The sequence below is a fragment of the Nestor notabilis genome, unplaced genomic scaffold (genome assembly GCF_000696875.1).
Source record: "Nestor notabilis isolate BGI_N333 unplaced genomic scaffold, ASM69687v1 scaffold1013, whole genome shotgun sequence".
Taxonomy (NCBI): Eukaryota; Metazoa; Chordata; class Aves; order Psittaciformes; family Psittacidae; genus Nestor; species Nestor notabilis.
Window position 1 is genome coordinate 93,984 of NW_009923045.1, and position 21,213 is coordinate 115,196.

General features: G+C 39.3%; 1 protein-coding gene across 1 annotated transcript in view; it reads right to left on the reverse strand.

Moving 5' to 3' along the window:
* The window catches only part of LOC104403679 (centromere protein J-like), a 31,220-nt gene extending 10,128 nt beyond the window's left edge, over window positions 1-21,092 (reverse strand). The window contains exons 1-9 of the mRNA XM_010011912.1: window positions 20,661-21,092; window positions 20,229-20,325; window positions 17,015-17,110; window positions 16,221-16,359; window positions 14,426-14,534; window positions 11,960-13,379; window positions 10,847-10,955; window positions 6,622-6,784; window positions 4,241-4,456 (exon numbers count right to left, since the gene is read on the reverse strand). Coding sequence (XP_010010214.1) covers window positions 4,241-4,456; window positions 6,622-6,784; window positions 10,847-10,955; window positions 11,960-13,379; window positions 14,426-14,534; window positions 16,221-16,359; window positions 17,015-17,110; window positions 20,229-20,325; window positions 20,661-21,092 — 2,781 coding nt within the window. The remainder of the gene's footprint in view (window positions 1-4,240; window positions 4,457-6,621; window positions 6,785-10,846; window positions 10,956-11,959; window positions 13,380-14,425; window positions 14,535-16,220; window positions 16,360-17,014; window positions 17,111-20,228; window positions 20,326-20,660) is intronic.
* Window positions 21,093-21,213: the final 121 nt, after the last annotated feature.

A 21,213-nucleotide genomic window follows, 5' to 3' on the forward strand; every position in this document is an offset into this window, starting at 1 on the left:
ATTCTTTGGAGAGAATTCATCTTAATAAATACTAATAAATAATAAATATTAACCATGTTGGCTAACCTATACATCTTTCAAACCATATTCTGAAAGAATCACTAATGATATACAGTTAAAATGGACATTTATCTTGTCTTACTAAAGAACATCTTGAAGTGGCCAGTTCCTCTCCTATTAGGTCATGTTACAGTACAAACAGGAATCGCTGTTAGAAGTATTATAGGCAACCAGAATATGTCTTTTTCAGAGAGGTAGGACATCTCTCAGACATGGCTTACTTTTCATAAAATCCTTTCTTCCAAAACTCTGGACTTTCATCTCTACTGATCATTATTCAGACTTGCTCCACAGCTGTTTTTGTACCTATCCTCAAATTCTATTAGCTTTGACAGAAATAAGACAGAAATAAGTGTTAAGTGTTGTTTTGCTTTCTTAATTACAGCTGCTGAAACTCACCAGTCCTAGCTAGCTTTAACTTAAACACGTTATACAGGTACAGACATGTCCCTGTGGCATGCATCTCTGCTTCTGTTGCTTAAGGTTATCCCAATTCACTGTGATATGTTCTCATTCACTTTTATGTGTTCCGACATGCAGTTTCTCAATTCTGGACAGAAACAGCATGAGAGAGTTTGTTTTATCTATATCCTAAATTTAGAATTGTCCATATTCACGGCATCTTTGTGGGAAATCATCCACCTGCTAGCAAAAGAGGTCATATACAAAGGAAACACAAGTGAGACACCATGTTCAGATCTATCACTGTGACCCAGATCTGGGGCTTCTCTATAATGTTCCATTTACCTTAGCTTTCAATTCTACATTTGCATAATCAGCAGCCACTCTACTTACTGCAAGCCCTTCTGCCATCAGATCAGATAAAGATCATGTGTCTTTGTCAAACATTTCAGAGTTCACTCAGGACATACAGGCACTATGCCCACCAGTCTAGATCATGCTTGTGCTGGATTCCAGTTGGATTGGTTCCAGTGCTGACTAGATGTTTCAGGTTTTAGCACATATCAGGAGAGTGCTTTAGCTGTTCAGATGAAACAAACTCTTTCACACCTTGAAAATTTCCAAAGTAAGCTACCAAAGATAGATTTTTTACTTTACTCATCACTTTAACTGCAGATACTATGATGTTGTGCATTACTTGTCTGGGTGGTAATTCTGTCCACCACAGCACAGAGGAATGGAGAGATCCCAGCTGTAGAAGGGACTGGGGAGATCCAACATTAGTATAGAACAAATGAAACAATTTCTGCAGCTAAACTGCCTACCTTCTTATTATAAACAACATACAGCTTAGAAATATAGCTATATGTATGTTTGTGAAGACAGGCACATAATATCTTCATCCTCTTTGAAGCTGCTATTTCACACATAACTCTTTCTGCTCTTTTAAGCATATAAAGTTTAAAGCTGTTCTTATCATTGCCTCTTTTCATGTCTGGCACCATGTAGGATTCATTAAAGCCACTGTCTCGTGACTTTCAAGACATACACTGTCATAATCACTGGAGTGGAATAGTTGCCTCCTTTCTCATCTGACATGTTTTACATTTGATTCCAGTCCCTAAACACACAGAGAGAGCAGAGTGTTGGCTAATCAGAGCTAAGTTTTGCTGTAGCAAATGGAATCGGGAGATTAGTTTCAAGTAAGTAGGAGGAATTTTAGAGAGACTGTTCATTTGAATAAAGCACAGATTTCTGCTAAATGTGAGAAAAGGAAGAAAGAGGACTTGTTATAATCAAGATGCTCAAAATAAGAAGCGAGAAATACATAGCCAAGAGAAAGGAAAGCACAATGAGATATTTAGATATCTATATATTCTAAACAGTGAGATGTGTAAGAAATGTGGCAAACTGGCTGTAGAGGAACAGTCAAAGAGACACGAGTCAGAAACAAGCATCTCACCTGACGTCCAGAGTTAATTTGTCACAACTTGTAAAAAGCTAAGTGGTTTTCTCACTGACTTTATCAGGCAGAAGGCTACTAATGTTTATTGGCGAGTAAAGCCTCAAATGTCAAAATACCGGATTTGTGGCTTTCTGAGGCAAGGAATGGCAGTTCTCTATAAACCCAATCTGTGAAATAGCAGTTACAATGAATACAATTGAGTTAGTTCTAGAAAATTAAGAAGAAGGTTTGTCTCCTGCTACTGCAAAACCAGAAGAAAAACTACAAAGTTATGCTGAATGACAGTACAAGCCCACTGTAAGAAAACATGACCATGCTTATACAGACACTTTCATTTGCACAAATTTTGATTCCGAAGAATTCTCTCAAGTAAATATCTGAAACTGTGGAAAAATGACTGCTGGTAACTGGAATGCATACTTCACTATTCGCATCTCTGAAGAGATGTTTTTGCAAAGACGTCTTTGGTCCCATGTAAGATATGTGGTAACTCTTGTGATTATCTCTCCATGATCTCTCTTTTTGTTTGGATGAAGATGCCGTCTCTCGCAGAATAGCTTCTGCAACCTAATGGAGAATTTGTTATAAATATATACTTTTAAGTTCAAGTCACAGCTAGTATAATCAAACAACCCTCAAAGCCATTTGCTTTTTCTGTTGTAATAAAAATTATGATATTAAACACAATAAATTAAATTCCACATCTTCTTGTGCTAGGGACTGAAACTCCCCAGTAGCAGACACAACAATCTTTGATATGGCATTCTAGCATCTATATATACAGCATCCTAATATTACTCTCACACAAAATCTTCAGTGGCTTGAGCAGTAATTATACATCACCAAATGTCCCAAAGCAGTAGAAATAATTCAGAAATCTGGCCTACAACAGAAGTCAATTAGCTTTTTCTTATCCTCGCTTTTATTGGATTTTTTATATTTTTTCAATCTGTACAAGTGACTCTAATATTTTTTTCTGACCTTCACAATCTGTAAAAAGATGAGTCGTATAAACAGGTAGGTTTGGGAAAATTAAAAATAAATTGAAATGTAACTTGAAATGATACTTGCAATGGAACCTAACAGTGTTATGTGAAAAATCTCATTAAGAAGTACATTAAAATCAAATTAAAAGATGGACCAAAACGTCTTTGCTCCATAAAGCAAAGGACACACTAATTGGCGGTTCTAACATCTTTTAAGGGTACATTACTAGAAATTAGATTTTCAAATTAGGGAAATACCTAGGAGTAAATAGCTTGATTTTATTTTCTCCTAGGTTCAACCACTGTGGAAGAGTAGGATTCATCTCACCAGCCTGCACCATCTAGAAGATAATTATTTGTTCTAGTTGCCTTGACACACATAAGATGGAATTGATCCCTCTTTAGAGGCACATATTTTAATCCCTTGAATACACAAGGAGATGAAACGACCCACTTAAACCAGAATTCTGTCTTTTGAATTCTAGTCTGATCCATTTAATTTTACCAAGACTCACTGTGTCCTGTGTAAGACGTGGGCGACAACATTCTTCTCCCTTTCTTTAACTCCCCTAAATTAAGTTACTTGGTTATATAGTAAGGTAACAAGTAACCCTACAAGTATGGGACACTGAATGAGAAATGCCAAGAGAATCTGCACACCTATGATTAAACAGTTTTGATTTCAGGAGATCACCAGAGACATTTACACCAGCCAGCGATATTTTCCACCCTGATTGTCCTTCCTCCTTCACCCCCATGTAACTAGCAATCAGGAGCACAACTCGTACCTTTGTAAGGCAGGTCACAGACAGTGGTTTTGTCCCAGAAAGCTTACAGAACAAAATAAGAACTGAGCTGAGATTTAATAAGAGGTGCCACTATATCTGTTGCAGAAACCAGCCTGCACCTGGCTGAAGAGCTGTTTTATTAAAAAGATGAATAGCATTATATACGTAAAGAGGAGAATTCATTTCAGGAGACTACAGTTGTCTGGTTTATGTACTGAATTTAAATTATTGATCTAGAGTCTCTCCCTAGCTAGTGGAGGAAGACATCTGCCCTTATGTTAGTTTCTAAGATGGGTTCACTGGAACACCTTGTAGAGGTGTCCACCTCATAGAGGTGTCCACCTCATGGACAAGTAATGCTAAGTGGAAGAGAACCACACAAAAACTATATTTCAACATGGCTTACTACAGAGTTGATTTCCTCCCCTTCAGGCTAAGCATGGCAGAAATGGAGGGACAGTGTTCATACATGCCAGCTCCAAAGAAAAACTACTCCTGATTTATTCAGACAGTATTAAACAGACAATATCATCCAGTACCAGGGTCTCTGATTTTCTGTCCATGAAATTCACAGCTTCTGGAGGTTTTTCTTCTTTTCGTCCCTGATGCTCTGAAACTCTGAGATCATCTCGAAGCTCCATGTTCTGTCTGGTCAGCATCTCAACCTGGTCTCTCAGCTTGCTATAGGCAGCATGCCAGCACGACTCATTTCTCTTGAATTCTTCCTGCAGTCCAGCAATCTGCTGTTTTAACATCTACCAGCAGACAAAAAGCGTGCCATGTCATTGCCAGGTCTGGACTAGGCATGCCCACCTTATACATCCAGAAGGAAGCAAGGAGTCTTTTGTTCTGCTTAAAGGTTGATAGTATAAAGGTCTTCAATATAAAGGTGTGTAATAGAGAAAGAACACATTTGAAATTACTTCTTCAAAAACCCAAAAAAACAAGCAAACAAAAATAACTACGGTGCAAGCTCCTATGTTTAAACCAAACCAATCATTACAAGGTGAGCAGAGGGGAATCTTTGTTGTGTGAAGGAAAATCAGGAAATGCAAACTCATCATGCAAACAAACAACATTAAATGTGAATGTTTTCCAAAACAAGGCAAAAATGTTAGCTCTTCAGATCACGTAGTGACAAGGGCACATGAATAGTTTAAAAGTCCTTACAGACAGCAGGGGATTGCAAAGACAATTTTCATCTGAGTTCAGGTAAATGAAAATAACGAAATTCGGTGCATTTTGTAGAGGACTATTCCATATACAAGTATCTCCATTATTTCTCTCTCCTCCTTTCTCCTTCCTTCACCTGTGCCAATGCCAACACTAAGTCCTCTTCCCTCAGAGCACTCATGTTGGGTACTGCAAATGGAATATTAGTGGAGTTAAACTGGAAATGTGCAGTTTGCTCTGTAGTCAACCGTCACATGCACCCCTTTAGTACTTTCCCTTTGCTTGTGTATCTGCCCACTTGTGTTCTAATCACCATCTTTCTTTGCTGTGAGCTTCTTGGTCAGCATTTGGCACATCCATCGGCCTCTTTCAAGAAGGAGACTTCTGAACTTGGAGAATCACACAGATAGTGACTCAGTGTTTTGTAATTTTTTAATGGAAAATCGAATTTTTGAACCACACTCATTATGTTACCAGGTGGAACAAAAGATTAAAACATTTCTACCAAACTTCATCTCTAGGGCTAAACCTAGTCAGGAAACACAATTATTCCCTGGCAGAAATTCTAACAATTTTTTTAAATCCCAGGTAGAAAGAAAGCTGATGTTTCAAAATATTTTTATTTAAAATACTAAAATAACCTCACTGAAACAGTTAATAATTTCCTGTTGCAAATGTTACCTCTAGAGAAATGTGGAACATGATCAGAGAAAACATTTGTTATATCTATGGCACAAAAATATGTATTTCAAAAAATGTGCAAATGACAAATAAAGAATGTATAGAAAGGTTTGAACAAAATACTATTTTGCCAGATTTATTTGTTCTGAAATTTTTCTGGTCAAGAAAATAACTGAAATTGTCAGTTTTGTGTTAAATACATCAGTTTGGTTCAGGCATTCTTTTGCAGCAGAACATTGTTCCAGACATTTCTGAGCCTTAACATAGCCTACTCCTTTATCCTATAAAAATACAGGTTTAGCTGTCCCCATCTCATTTATCACATGGCGCTCATTTATCATCTCTCATCTCACATGGCTCACCATTTTTTCCTTCTCTTTATCCATGATTCTTCTAGAAAATTACTTAAGCTTGTATTATGTGCAGCTGGTTTTGATAGAGAAAATAGCCATAGATATTCAGAGATTACTTTATCTCTAAGGAGGCTGAAACAGAGGAATCAAACAGAATCCCCTAAAGGAACTCAGAAGAAACCACAGTCAGTGATTCAGGGTTGTTATTAGGCAGGTTAGGTGTTAGATACACAGCTAGGTATCATCAAAATACCTCAAAGCCAAAGGCCAGGATAGTTCAAATAAAAAGATCAACCACCTCCGAGCTCAGGGATGAGAACAAAGAACGATGGCCAATAATTCTGTGCCACTGGCACAATATTTTTTTGTATGAAAAAGATGTAAAACCCACAGTGGCAGGAGTTGGAAATTTTTTCAAGAGCTAGCTCAGATCTGAGCAAATCAATACAAGAAGTATAAGGAACATAGGAACCTCCCAACCTTCCTCAGGAAATAGAAGGTACAACCTAGTATTTTTCTTACATAAAGAAAGTGGGGAGTACATTTTAAACACAAATCAAAGCAATGTACTATTAACATAAAAAAATCTTCACTGTATGCAGTGAAGCAGCATGAATAATCGTCTATCTGCAACAAATGGAGGGATTCAGGTACTACCATAAGCATGGGAGGATAATTAATTAAGCATATTTATTCTACAGCAGACATCTTACTTGTATTTCTTCTGATTTTGCATTTTTTTCAGTGATGCTAGCTTTTCCTTTGAACTTGCTAGGGGCATTTTCTTTCTGCAGTGGGTGAATTTGGTTGCTTTTGTATTCCAATGAGTGAATCAGGTCCTGGCTCTGGACGATCTTGAGCTGGTCCATTAGTGTTCTGTTCAGAAGGTAAACAAACAATATGAGTTTGGCACAAACATTATAACAAAGGGCTGTCTTTAGATGTGTCCTGTTTGGGCATGATTTTTAGTGCATGATTTTTAGCCTGCGCATGTCCCATATATGCTGGTACTGCTGGGAGTCACAAGTTATCAGCACTTGTCAAAATTGAGGTCCTTCATCACTGGAAACACTCATGTATGTATTCAGCTGCAAAACTGATTCTACTGAGCAGATGGAAACAATTCTTATTGAAATTTTCTGACAACATAATGATCATGAATTTAGAGGCTTTTAAGCACATTTTCTGTTCAGATAGCTAAATTAAGGTAGACCTGCAGAAGACACAGCTAGTTCCCTGGCATCGCACCTATGAAGCACTTTATCATGCAGGGATGGGGACTGAGCTATGTATCCAGCAGCCATTACATTGCCATTACTACAAATCAGAACAGCCATGGACCTGAATGAAAGGGCATAAAGTACTTGACTTTCCATACATAAGTATACCCCAAGAGTCAAATGTGGGAGCTCAGTGCCCAGAAGAGATTTTGCCTTTGAATTTAATGTCTTAAGGCATGAATGGTCTGGAACCGCACTTAAAAACTCAGCAAGATGTGAAGAGTATAAATCTTTACATATCCTCAAACAGAGTATATTTATAAGACCATGATACACCTGCTTAGTTAATTTTCAATACGATAATAATTTGTTAGCTTCCTGCTTCAGCTCACTTCATGACCTACAGCCACCATGTGGCCTTCGCTGTTACTCAAAATGCAACATGAGTTACAGGAGGCAGCCATGATCTCATGTTTTCCTCTCAGTAATGAAGTTTAGCCCTTCAGCAGCAATAGATGAAAGTTCTCAAAGGTACTAAGAGATAAATGAACTCCTCATATTCTAATTCATTACTTTTTAATTTTTTTTAATTTTTTTTTTGCTGGTGGGGTGGTTGTTTTCTACCCTAAATAAGCCTGTCTAACATCCTGGTTAAAGTTATGCTAAAAAAAGTCTCAGCATAGTCAACAGAAGTATTAATTCTCCTCATACAGTTAAAGTATCAAATATACCTGCCCTGTGTGATTATGTCCAGCCTACAACTGCTCCATATGCAGACCAGATGTCCTGAAATACAATGTATTAGAACAAAATCAACACAAGATCTATATATAACATCTTCCACTGAAGACTGAACAGTACTGTCTTAAGTTTCTTACACCCTGAAAGTAAAGTCCAGGTAGCTATTCCTTCCAGCATCTCAGATGATGTCAGCCTCTTCAGAATTGCACAAGAATTACGTCTATACAAACAAACTAATCAGAGCTGGAGCATGAACCCGAGTGCTGTATTGATAGCATGACCTCTGGTCCCAGCACTGGCCATCCAGCACTGCACTAGACCATGCTGGGCAAGGTTTGGAGGTTAGTCAGGCTAGGGATCAGATCTAGCAGACAGCTTGAACGCAGCCACTCTGGTCTGCAGGGTAAGGTGGGTTAGCTGTATGGAAATGTTCTGCTGTTTACCATAGTGACTAGTTCAGGTCAGCTGCCTTGGCTTTTCTCCCTTCCAGCTTCTTGTGCACCTGCTCACTGGCAGAGCATAGGAAACCGAAAAGTCTTTGATTTAGAGTAAGCACTACTTTGCAACAACTAAGACATTAGTGTGTTATCATCATTGTTCTCACACTAAATCTAAACCACAGCACTGTTACCAGCTACTAGGAAGAAAGTTAACTCTATCCCAGCTGAAACCAGGACAGACTCTTTGCCTCAGGGCTTGAAAAGAGATTCTGGCCTGAGGATATGTAATAACCAAGGATAGCAGGAGCACACACTTTACTTCTTTGCAGCCTCTGATAATTATTTCACACCCTAAATAGGAGCTAAGTGCACAATACAGATACAAAATACGTAAAAAAGGCTAAGCAGTTTGTGCTAACTCAGATTTTTGCATGCAACCCAGGCACACTTCTGCATGAGGCACATGGCAGCAGGCTGGCTATGAGACAAAAGTCTTTTTTCCAAGAAAAAGTCTTTTAGGGAAATGCAGGTGGGAGAAAAAGCCCAACATGCTGGCTACTGCTGACGGTCCAGAAAAAGTGCAGATTCAATACTACAAGGAAATTATGTATTAAAAAGCAGACAAGCTGCTCTTGTTGAAGGAACCATCACTGAATCCTTTGACTGATGCCAAGAGCCAGCAACAGCTACCTCATTGCTGCAAGGGTGAAGTCAGAGGTCCAGATTCCATAAGGTACCAGATAAACAGAACACACTACATCCCAATTGTTTTCACCCTCTTGCCTATAATTATATGTGCCTGCAACGGTCTGAAAACCTTTGAATAGATAGACCAGGCAGGTTCAGGCATATCACGCAGCTCTCAAGAGGATTTTCACTGCTTCCAGCAAGCACAAGTTGTTAAAATGGCACAAGTGAAGTGCTGTCAATGTGGTGTCCATCTTGTGTTCCTGATAGGGTTACTGATTTAAAAACACAAAGCAGATTCTTGGATTGCATAAATCAGCATAAAGCAAACACAGACAAGGAGGATAAGCTGCCTTTCACAAATAGTTCTAGTTCATAAATTGGAAAAACTGAGTGAAAAGATGTACACATTATACTAGGCAGGCATTTTTTGATAAACATCTGTGTGGAAATGCTGGGGGCTACCACAGCTAATGACATGAATAAATCAATGAAAGCTCTTTTAAAAACATGCACTATTATGATAAAATCAAAGCCATGTCACTACTGAAGCAGCACTTGGCAGCAGTCAGAGAGTGCAGTGCTAGAAGAGTGCAGCACTGCAGTAGTTCTGCACCAGTACGTCACTCCACAGCCAAAATTTACAACAGCAAGAGTGAAACCAGCACCTAATTTCATCAGTAGTTTTATGAAATGACAAATCCCACAAATATTCTCATCTGGAACACCTATCACAGTCAGCTGGAGATCATCTTCTAGTATGTTTGCAAGATCACGAAAAAGAAGATTCTTTCATGAAACCATTTAAGATATTGAAAGTATCTTACTCCAAGACAGCTATAGGAGAAAAAGATACAAACTGATAAATGTAATTCAGAAATACTTTTTGGCACTAATCCCATGGTCTTTGAAATCAAGAGGAATGGACAAGCAGACATGAAAAATAATTTCTTATTTTGCATTATATGTTAAAACAAAAAGCCAAATCAATAAATTACACTAGTTGGCACTAGTTAAGAACTAGGCTTGAAGGCAAAGAGGAAAGTAATATCTCATGTTAACAGTAGATGGTACCTAGTAATTTCCAACAGATTTAATCACATTAAAAATACATATTCGATTTGATTGTAAGCATGTTCATATTTTTATTAGAGACATTTGGATAACCTGTAATTAGTTACAGTTATGAGTCACTTCCATTCCCAACCCCACAGTTTCTAAGATTCTTGCAGGTATCTCGTGGTAAGGAATTGGTTGGGATTTTTTTATTATGAAAATGTAAAACAAACCCAAAACAAAACAAAACAAAACAATTTCAGCATTTAGTAGTTACGAGTTACAAAAGCAACTCTCCTGAATATTCAGGTTCTTCATTTATATGGAACCAAAGGCATCCTCAGTCTAGTATCAAGATAGATATTCCTGAATAACAATGCTATTGGCACTGATGTATGCTACACACATTTTGTTAACTTTTGAAATATGGGCTACCCTGATGTGAATGTAATATAAGAAGTTTATCCTTTACTCCATCAGAGGCCTGATCCCATAGAACAGATTATCCTGAGTTTTTACTGATTTGAATGTTCAGCAGCTTACAAAAAGTATTTATCATTACTCAGCTTGAAGACCCAAACTGCAGTGGTTTCAGAGTTGGGCCCCTTCAGTTAGTTGCTTTAATTTCAACCTAGACAACGAAATAAGTGTTTCAGTTCTGAGACAACATAGACACCCTCAAAAAGAAGTTAGTTAACAAGTAAGAATTTAGCAGCCTGATTTTAAGGATCCTAAAGGAAGTATTATTTGCCTCACTGCACACACAGATCAATTTCTGGTGTATACGGATTTACCTGTGCACATGCATTGGTTTCTCTTGTTCTTCCTTCACCTTAGTCATTGGAGGCGTTCCTCTGCAGTATGCGCCAGTTTCTAATCCTCTGGTAAGGGTGTTCTGAGTTTCTTATATAAACACATCAATGTTAGTACACAGAACTTCGTGAATATTTATGAATGCTCTCTATGTATTTAAAAACACAAACTGTGTAAGTGCAACAAGCTTTATCGCTTAACCTATCAAGAAGAATGCATCTATCTCTGCCTAATTATGCAGCTATTCCATTCCCAGCATAGTTCTTAGTAGTACAGTCCAAGCCCTACAAATCACTATAAGTGAAATGGATTTGGGGATATATTAGTGTTGGTAGATGAATTCCTTTTCAGGAATGTGAATGTCACATGATAATGCAACCTCATTTTGAATTAAACTTTTGAAAAGGCCTCAGGAACCCTTTTTAATAGGAACCTGACATGGAGTGGGGTGTGCCTAGCAAGCAATTGAGACCTGTCAGAAGTGATTATTTCTGTCAGGGTGATAACTGCAGGCAGGACATCTGATTTTGACTGATCCTACACAAAGAGACAGCCAATGGGTTTGGGATGAGGAGTTGATGTGGGGGAAGTCCTTCAGGGGAAACAAAGACAGAAGAAAAGTCAAGAACCAGTTTAATAAAAAGGACTAAACCTGCTCAAGAAAGATACACTTTCATTGCCAGAAGTAAGATCACTGGGCCAAAAGGTTAGAAAATTGCTTGACCAAAGAACTGGGTCCACATTAAGGACAAACTGAATGAAGTTGTTCATAGGAAATCATAATTTTCCACTGATGTGAAGGTCTATGTATCTTAGGAACAAAACATGCAAATTTAATAAATTGTTTTGACCACCTTTTTTAAGGTGCACCTCAAGTAACAGATTTGAAAACCAGCAAATGACAATGGAGAGGCAAGTACAACAAGGAGCTTGCAGATATACCTCTCCCCTCTTCACTTTTTTTCCCAGCTTGGGACTGAGAAGTATTGACAGAGCATATAGCTAGGCAGCACAAGCAGAATGAGGCATATATCCAAGAGAGACCTTCTTCCCCTATGAAAATAAATATAAATCAAAACTTGGGTAACACTCACCTGATCTGTCTCTAAACAGTTTTTTCTGTGGTTCCTCCACTGCAGGGGTTTCCTTAATCTTGAAAGCAGAAATCTCATCAGCCACTGTTGAGGATGGCAAATATAGGCTTTTAACATCCCTGGCCCTATACTTATCCTTTGATTCAGGCTCATGCTCTCTCCTTTTCAGTTTTGTGGGATAATACAGAGGCTGCTGAAGAGAAGAGCAAGTCTTGCTCTCTTTCAGCCTGGCAGCCCTAGTACTGGAATCACTGTTGCATGTGCTGCAGGAGAGACCTTGTCTTGAGATCACTTGAATGTCTTGTTTCCTTGGGGGTGATCTGCTGTACTTTTTAACAGACTTTATTTCAGTTCCACTGGGCTCATCACTAGCATAATCATCATCAGAGAGATCCAAATGTCCATCAGTATGATTTACTCCCTGAGGCCCATGCTGGGAGCGATACTGAGCATGGTGAGATTTGGAGTCATCATCGCTGTTCGAGGATAAGCAGCTTGATTCACAGGATGAAGATGCAACATGCCACATTGAGGCAGCTGTGCCCTTCCTTTGCCACTCCTGCTGCAAGGCTAAGGATGAGCTTCCCGTCTCCACAGCCTCAGGTGAGCTACATGTAATTTTTACTATCTTATCATTGACCATCTTAAAGCCAGTATGGAATTGTCTTTTTCTTTCGGAGCTCTGGTTCCCTGAAACAAGTTCTCGTGTGCATAACTTAACCCAGTTCTCACCCTGTGTTAATGCAGGGTCTGCACTCCACTCTGCCCCCTTGTTGTGATCTGGTTTTAAATCCTGAAGTAGAGAGTGCTTTTGCAGGACTTCCACGGGGTTTTTTGATCCCTCTGTGCAATGACCTTTCAGAGGCCAATCCACCCTACTCAGGTGCTTTTGCAGGGTACCTTGCACAGGTCTTCCATCAGTTCTGCCTGCTTGCCCAAGAGAATCCACATGATGATTTTCCCTTTCCCCACCTATTTGTAGGTTCATTTCTATTAATGTTTCTGGACTTGGCTGCAGGATTTCAGGCCTTTTTCTCTGTAGTGAGCCAATGGGATTTTTCTTTGTGTCTTCATCTTTCATGATCACTTGTTTTTCTTCTAAATTTTGGTCAACTACTCTTGCTTCACAGTCAGTCTGAGAATTTGTCTTCCACTCTGCTAAAGCATGGTCTGCTTTTTTTTCATGTGTACCAATCTTCATGGAGCCACTAACCTGAAGGTCAAACTGAGAGCATTCCCCTGGCTGCAGTATGCCTGCATCCACTTGGCCAGGCTGGGAGAAATGGCCCCAGCAGTCCAAACCAGCTCTTCTGGAATGCTTGTTGTTTTCTTTTGAAGGTTTCTGTTTATTTCTTTTGAGCCTTGTCATACCTTCTTTTTGTTTCAGAAAAGCTTTCCAAGCTGTTACTTTTGCCTTGCTCTGAAAAACACCAAAAATCCTGACAATCACAGTTTGAGAATCATTCTTCAGAAAGTAAGAAAGATATAAAATCATAGAACTATAGAATGGTTTGGGTTAGAAAGGTCCTTAAGATCATTTAGTTCTAACCCTCTGCCATGGGCAGAGACATCTTCCAGTAGACCAGGTTGCCCAAGACTCTGTCCAACCTGGCCTTGAACCTTATTTATGATAACTGAAAAAGCCAAGACACCAGAATTCTTAAAGGCATTGGGTGTGGTTAATGAGTATGCAAGTAACAGCCCTGTGTCTACAGGGAAGGCACAAGAACTTTAAGGAGCAGTTGCTATGTGTCACCTCCATTAATTCGTTAATAGAATCAAATAGCTAAGATGGTGCTGTTTATACACTAGAAGACGATAAAAGGTCTCTTTCTTTGATTTTAAAGGAGTTTGAGTGCTTTTTACAATGTGATGAAGAAATATATAAATGCCTCAGTTAGAGATTTTATTTCACCAGGGAGACATAAAGAAAATTCCTGAGTGCTGAGTTGTTTGTCTTCCAAGTCAACAAGACTAACAAAATGCTGAGTCTGATGCCTCTAGACATAAAATCATCTCAAACTGTACATAAGGCAAAAACCAGAACAGTATTATTGTACCTGGCCCTTTTATAAAAACTGTATTTGGAAATACCCCCATTCTTGCACTAGTGGCACATGACAGATCGCATGGACCATTTATTATGGAATAAACTGACAGAATCAACTTGAAGTCTAATTTAGCTGAGTATGTTAAGACTTGGGCACAAACTATGACCCAGAAAGTACTCGGAAAGAGAGAAAATCAGTGGGAAACAGTGGGGAATATGTTTGTGACTGGGGAAAATCTTCCAATATTGCATGAAAGAACACTGGGAAAATGTACTGCCATGCAATGAGCCAAAACAGCCCACACAATAACGAACATCATGAGAACCTGTCAAGAACAAAGTGAATGCACCAATGGCACAGTACCTGCTGCTCCTTCCCTGTCAAGAACAAAGTGAATGCACCAATGTCACAGTACCTGCTGCTCCTTCTGCTGTTTCTCTAGGAGATGATTGTCTATTTCAAGTTGTTCTTCAACAAATTCTTCAGATGTATTCTGTCTAATACCAATTGCCGGTGTGACTGGCCTAGGCAAGGAACAAGAAGGTACTTATTTGTAAGGTTCTCCAACTAGTTTTCTTTTGATAATTTTCACAGAGCTGATGTTGAGTTTAGAACTGAAATCTTTGTTAAATGTGAAGCATGTTAACAAAAAGTCCATTATTATGTGACACCTAAGTCTCACTTTAAAAATTCCTGTCTAGTCTAAATATTAACTATGCTTTTAGCAAGTAACATTTTTTGGTCGGTATCAGTCTTTCCTCAAAATTAGAAAGTACTCAAAAGGAAAAATATTTCAGACATTTTCTCCAGACTAGAACTTGTTACAGTCACAAAGAACTCACCGTCTCCCTGAAAGAGTGGTTTGGATTAGATGGTGAAGAGTGATAGAAGAGAAAAATAATGTCTATAATGTTGTGGAGGGACAAATTGAACTCTGACTCATAATGAATACAGCATACATGAACAGATCTTATTTAAATGGAAATATGCTTAGTCACTTGCTAATAATTTCTACTGAACGTTAAAAAATCCTCGGTTTAATAAAGGTATTGGTTATGTAGCATATTACTGTACTTCTATACCCCACCTCCACCTAACACTACTGTACTACTGATAATCTTTTGTTTGTCAGTCTGGCTCTGTCTGTTAGCATCAGTATGGGTTAATAGGATTAGATTTGTAGAGCACAACTGTTGTTGATCAGGACTCAGCATTAGGCAATATGCATTTCAGGGAAATTTATTTCAAACCAACTATACCCTGATCCCATAGTGAAAGTGTCACAAAGACACTTGATGTGACCCAAAGAACAACAAGTGGTAGTAACTGGGATACAGACTTCAGAAGCTCACTGCTGATCCAAAAAGGCATACATGGACAGGCTCACTTGCCCAGAGGTACTTATGATCCTGCTGCCTCTTCTCAGCTTTCTGTCTGGAGGTTCCTGTCTTCTTTCTCTGCCCCGCATGGTTAATGCACTAAAACACACTCATGAAAATTACTCTCGGTCTGTACTTGCCTAGAAGGCTGCTGCTTTTCTTTTATACTTGATGGAAGGCTTGGTGTGCCAAAAACCTGCTGCTTCTGTCTTCATCAGCTGAGGAAAGGTAACAGCTCTACAAGCATTTCTTCCATCACTAATGCCAACCTACCCATTCTTGCCTAGCCATGAGTACCTCAGTGCGCTGGTACAACTCCTTCTGCAATGCAGTGATGAACCAGATCAGAGAACTGATCCAAGTTAAAAGTTACATCTCTTCTCTCTCCAGATAATTTTAACAAGGATTACTTTGGTGACCTGTTCAATATATAGGCACAAAAAAATCTGTCTTGGCACAGATGAAGAGGTAGAGAAAGGACAAGAATGAATGAGCTACTCAGACTGATGCTGCAATTGCAAACTGATGGTCACTGAAGAAGAAATGACAGCATAACAAAAGATGTTATCTCTCCCTGCCAAATTTTGCCGCACTCCTATTCTTTGGAGGTCACAGTTGCAAAACCAGTTCATTTAAATTGGCTAAATCAGCATCCCATTATATAGAAGCAAATCAGCTGTGAGTCCCTAGATCTGTCCAATCTCTGCCCATGCATACCTGCCACTCTCAAGCAAAAAGCCTTTGTGTTGCAAATGTAACACATTAAGTATGTGAACAGTCAAGAAAGACATACTTCTGTAGCTTGACTGACTGATTAAGATAACTTCTCACCTGTCTTCTACGTTTCCAGTCTTCATCTTTGCCTCTGTATCAAAGGGAGATGAAGGAATCTCCTCCTTTACTTGTTCTCTTTGTTCTTTGACAGCAGAAAAAGTTTCAGGGAAACTCTTTTCTTTCAATTGACTGTTCTCTAAGCAAGAGGAAAAAGGTCAATAAAAACGAAGCTTTTATAGAATGAATAAATGAAAATAAACATCATAAAATAAATTAGAAATGTTTTATTTTCAAGAACACATGCAAGATTTTGATTTTTAAAAACACTTTATAGAATACAATTGAGTTAAGTAGGTAGAAGGATGCAACCCATGAATAAAAGAGGCTCCTGATCCTCAAGTTCCTAGTTTCTTAGTTGCTGGAAATAAGAAAAGGGTAAATATCATGATCTGTACTCCTTGCCTCTCTCAATTTGTTATGCTTGGTTAATGTGTTTACTGCAGAACATTGCAGTGAAGACACTTTGCTAGATAGTACTGAACTACTCATGAGTCTGTGATTGTGACCTGTAAGCCAGTTCATTATCAATCTATTCTATTTTTAATTTCTATTCTATTTAACAAAAGTGAACCTTGTCACCTGCCTTGCACCAAAACATGGCTGAGGAGGCAGAGGTGACATAGCAGGCTGGCCGCAGCAAGGCACACAGAACCCATATGTCCCTCCTCACAGTCTCGCATGAGGGGCCATGCTGTCTCCAGAATGTAATAGAAGTCCCCCAGCACTGTAATTTTTAACTAGTGCTTCCCAGTACAAGGCAAGAACAGTGTCCAAGCAGCTGTGTAACTCACCTTTGTTTTCTTCTCTGTTCTCTTCTTGAGCATCTTGTCTGGCAAGTTTTTTTGTGGGGCTCTCAGTATGCTGAAGCAGTGGCTCAGTGCTTATCCCTTTAAATAAGAATGTGAAGTGATATACAGGTTGTTGGTACACTCATGTTTATGTCTTCAGCAGTAAAACCCCACACCTATCACAACAGTTAGGAAGGTCTCAGCTCAGCCCAGTCCACAAGCACACATTTAGCTGAAGCATATTTCAAAGGCAACTGCACTGACGAGCTTCCAACTAGGAGTTAACCTGATGTACGAAGGTGTCCGCACCTTCCAGCGTTAGTTTAGCATACATAAAGAAGATCTAAGCTAGTGCTGCTGTCAAAAAAAGCAGTCATACCTCCCTCTGTCCTCATGTGTTCTTGCTTTTAGGTTCCTGCTGTCCTCATCCTCTCCCCTCCTACTACTTTTGTGCTGGCAGAAGTATTCCTGAAGCTCTCTGATAAACTTCACTAAACAACTGACCCAGGTTCAGGTTAACCCAGCAAGAAATAATAGTGCCAGGCACAAGAAAGAGACAAGGCTCTTTCAGTGAGAGTATCAGTCCTGAGCTAGCTTGAAGAATATGAAATTAAGGTTTCAATTGTACTGCAGCCTGTCTCACAGCATCACAGTCAAGTCTTGTTATAAAAATTCAAAGAAATCAAGGATGATGGTCTGATTTACATCCTCTTCTCTTTTAAGCGGCTTCAGTCCCACTTCTTTTTGTTCCTCTTCCCCCCATTTTGAAATAAACTTTTAATTTGTTGCAAATCACTCTTTCTTCTTTCTCACCCTTTGGTATCTTCCCACAGAAGACAGGGCTGGCAAAGTGTAACAAAGAGAAGACACCAAGTAGCAGCTGACATTGTTTTTCCTCCAAACAGTGCAACTCCATATCCATGTGAGAAACACCAAGACTGATGACAAAAAGCATCAATCTTGGTGTTTCTTAGTTACAGAAACACGTTTTCTCACCATAGGAAACTATATCCTCTTCCTACTTCTTATTCGTCTCTCCCTAAATATAATGTACTCCCTACTTTGTGTAACTTATTTTTTCCAATTTAATGACTGTCTGCTTTGTTTATATACAAGGTCCAGTTTCTCTGTCAGTGTGAGAGGCAGAATGACTATGATTCAAAAAGTACAAAAAAAAATCAAGTCTAAAATACTTTAAAAGCTTTTATAATAAGCCACCATCAAAACAAAGCACCTTCCCCTGACCTGCAATAAAATCAGTAACAATCACTAGCGAGCACAAAAGTTCACAGGAGTCTTAACTTGAGATTTCCAGTGCTTTTTACCCACCTGAATCTGAGAGCTGCGCATGCTCTCCTGAGATTTCTGAACTGCTCTCATTTGGCATGAACAGTGGGGATCTGCTTTGCTGGGCAGAGCACATTGCCAAGGGAGAGGTCTGTAAGTGCTGCAGGCTCTCAACTTGGGAAGAATTTTTTGATGGGAACTGGACAGGAATGGAAGTAGCTGGAAAGCATGGAAAGGGTGGCATCGTGGCTACTAGGTGAGAAATAGAAAAGCCTAAAAATAATTACCAGAAAAGAAAACTTAGAGAAGATTAAGACAAATACCTTGTACCAACCTAGAAATCTCTTGTTGAACTGGTGTTGCACAGAAAAATTGTTGTTTTCTATTTACCCAGTGGTTTGATGTTCAGAGTGAAATAACCAAATTCTGCGTTCGTTATTTTATTTGAATTGTAAAACATGCTTGCTGCAGCCATCAGACATAACCAAAATTATTATTTCCTACAGGGGTGCTGAACTAAAGAGAGTGTATAAAATCTGAGTATGTAAAACAAAAATTTCCCCTAGAATTCCTTAAGTCCTTTAGCAAGTAAAAATTAAGTATTGCAAAGTATCTCAGAGGTACTCCTCAATGCAAAAGAGGGGAAGGTTTTCCTAGTCACGTATTTTAGTAGAAGACTTCCAAGTGGAAAAGATAAGCAGTTCTGCTCAGGGACCAGAGGCCAGGCTCACAACTTCCAGGAAAGAAACCCCTCTATAAGGATACAAAATCAGGCTCTCTTCTTAGTTTCTTTCTCCATGCCATGATTCCTCTTTGTCCTGTGACCTGACTTAAACAAGAACAGTAGAGAGTGCCTTCAGGTGAAATTGCCTCACCCCCCAGTTAAGGCATGTTTTGAAAGAAGGCAGCTCTGTGGGTTCAAATGTTGTCTGAAACTATCTTGAAAAACCACCAAAACCCAACTTGCTACTTCTGGACAGATGCTCTAACCACACAGCTAGCAGGCAGGCAGAGCCACTTCCGTCTGTGTTACCATGAGGAGTGAAAAACTGATGCCAAATCAAGCACAGATGCAGGCAGGGGATGCCTTAGGCTGCTTAGGCTCCTACTACATGGGTTAGGTGAAGCTGCCTCCCCAGAAGGTTATCTGAGGAGCACAGCAATCCAAGGGTGACCTTATCTTCCTATGCCCTTATGATGCTTCCTGTTACGTAGAAGCAACCCTGCCAAAGCCAAGCCAGTGCTGCCACAAGTCTACATGATTTCCCTAAATACTCCTTTCACCATGGGGTCACATGCTGGGAAGAATGTGCTGCTACTGTGGACAGGGTGGGAAGGAGGCAGGGGGCTCCTCTTTTTCTGCTTGCTGAGCAGACTGTTTTTTCTAGCAATGCTATTGGTATGTTATCAGTAAAATGAAGCTGTTGAAGGAGTTGCATTATGGTGTGAGGAACAGACAGCTGTACCATTAAATATATGACTCTATAACAGAAACATGGTGCATTGACTTCCTTTCACTTCTTTTTTCTGTTAAAAGCTGTAACTTTCATATATAGGTACAAGAAAAAAAAGGCTACTCCATCTTTTCTGTAATACTCACCTTAATACTGTAATTTTCTGCAGTACCATTCAAATCTATATTCAACAGAAGCCTGCTCAGGGAACTCTTATTAAACATAAATGACTCCTCTTAATGGTTTTGAAATATTCATATACAAAGGTGGAAGTAAGTGTTTTCTGGGGTTTACAGCTTGTGTGTAATGTGTGTAAAGAAATGTATGTTTTAGCCCATCTGCCAGAAGAAGAGCCCCCAGCCACTGAAAACAACTATAAAACCTTCTCTTTCTTTAAGGAACTGTGCATTTTACTGCTGGAGTGCAAGCTTCAGCAAGTGAGGGTGCTGCAGCATCAAGAGGGATTTCCCAGGTACCTGGATTGTAAAGTGCAATGATTTTCTGCTGTTCAGCCACCAGCCTTTGCAGCTGCTCCATCTGCTGCCTCATCACCTGGTCCTGCTGCTCTGAAGTCTGAAAATGTCATGAAGATATAGTATCAAAATACACTTCTGGATGGTTTTTAAATATAAAGAATCACCATATCTGGACTTTAGGGGCAGGTGCTTCTCAAAGTGTATTAGTTTTAATAATGAATGTTGACATTTGTATTTAAGTGTCCACACAGACAGACACTTCTCTCCCTTTTGTGCTTTCTTTCTTGTGGAAGGAAATCCCAGCACAGAAAACAGAAGAAAATGGTGGCTGATGTGAGGCTAAGTAGCAAAACCTGGCAAGGCACATTCTGCCTGCATGGTGTCAGTGTACCCTTTGAGTTGTAAAATGGCAAAAGATTTTTGCAGACTAACCTGTTCTGTGTTTTTGCAGGTGGAAGCACAATGGTTCACCCCAGGCTCTGAGGCAGGGACCAGAGGAGGAGTCAACATTTCCAAGGTGTCACTTGCATCATGAATTCCAGCTTGAGTTACACTGGAAGCCAACTTTTGAGGAAAAAAATCAGAGCTGGCCAGATAATGGAATTCCCTTGCATGCTGGAAAGCTTGGTTGTGGCCCAAGTCATCTGTGGAGACATAACAGTTGCCCACCATACCACTGGCTTCTGAACTGTATAAAAGTGGACACTGCTTGCTGGAGGACTCACTCGTATTCTCAACCCAACCTGGGGTAAAAGAAGGCATGACCTTCTCAGTTATTATATTGGAAGGTGGTACCATGCTTGCCAGATCACTAGCAGTCTGCTGTGACATATGTTTTTCCTCCTTAAAAGCATCTGCTTCCATGTCCTACTTTCTGAAATCCATGTTAGGGATGTGCAGTAAAAACCATCATGAAAAAATGTGTCATACTGACATAGTAAATCCTGTGATTTGTCTTCTTTCTTTTCTTTTTTTTTTTTTTTTA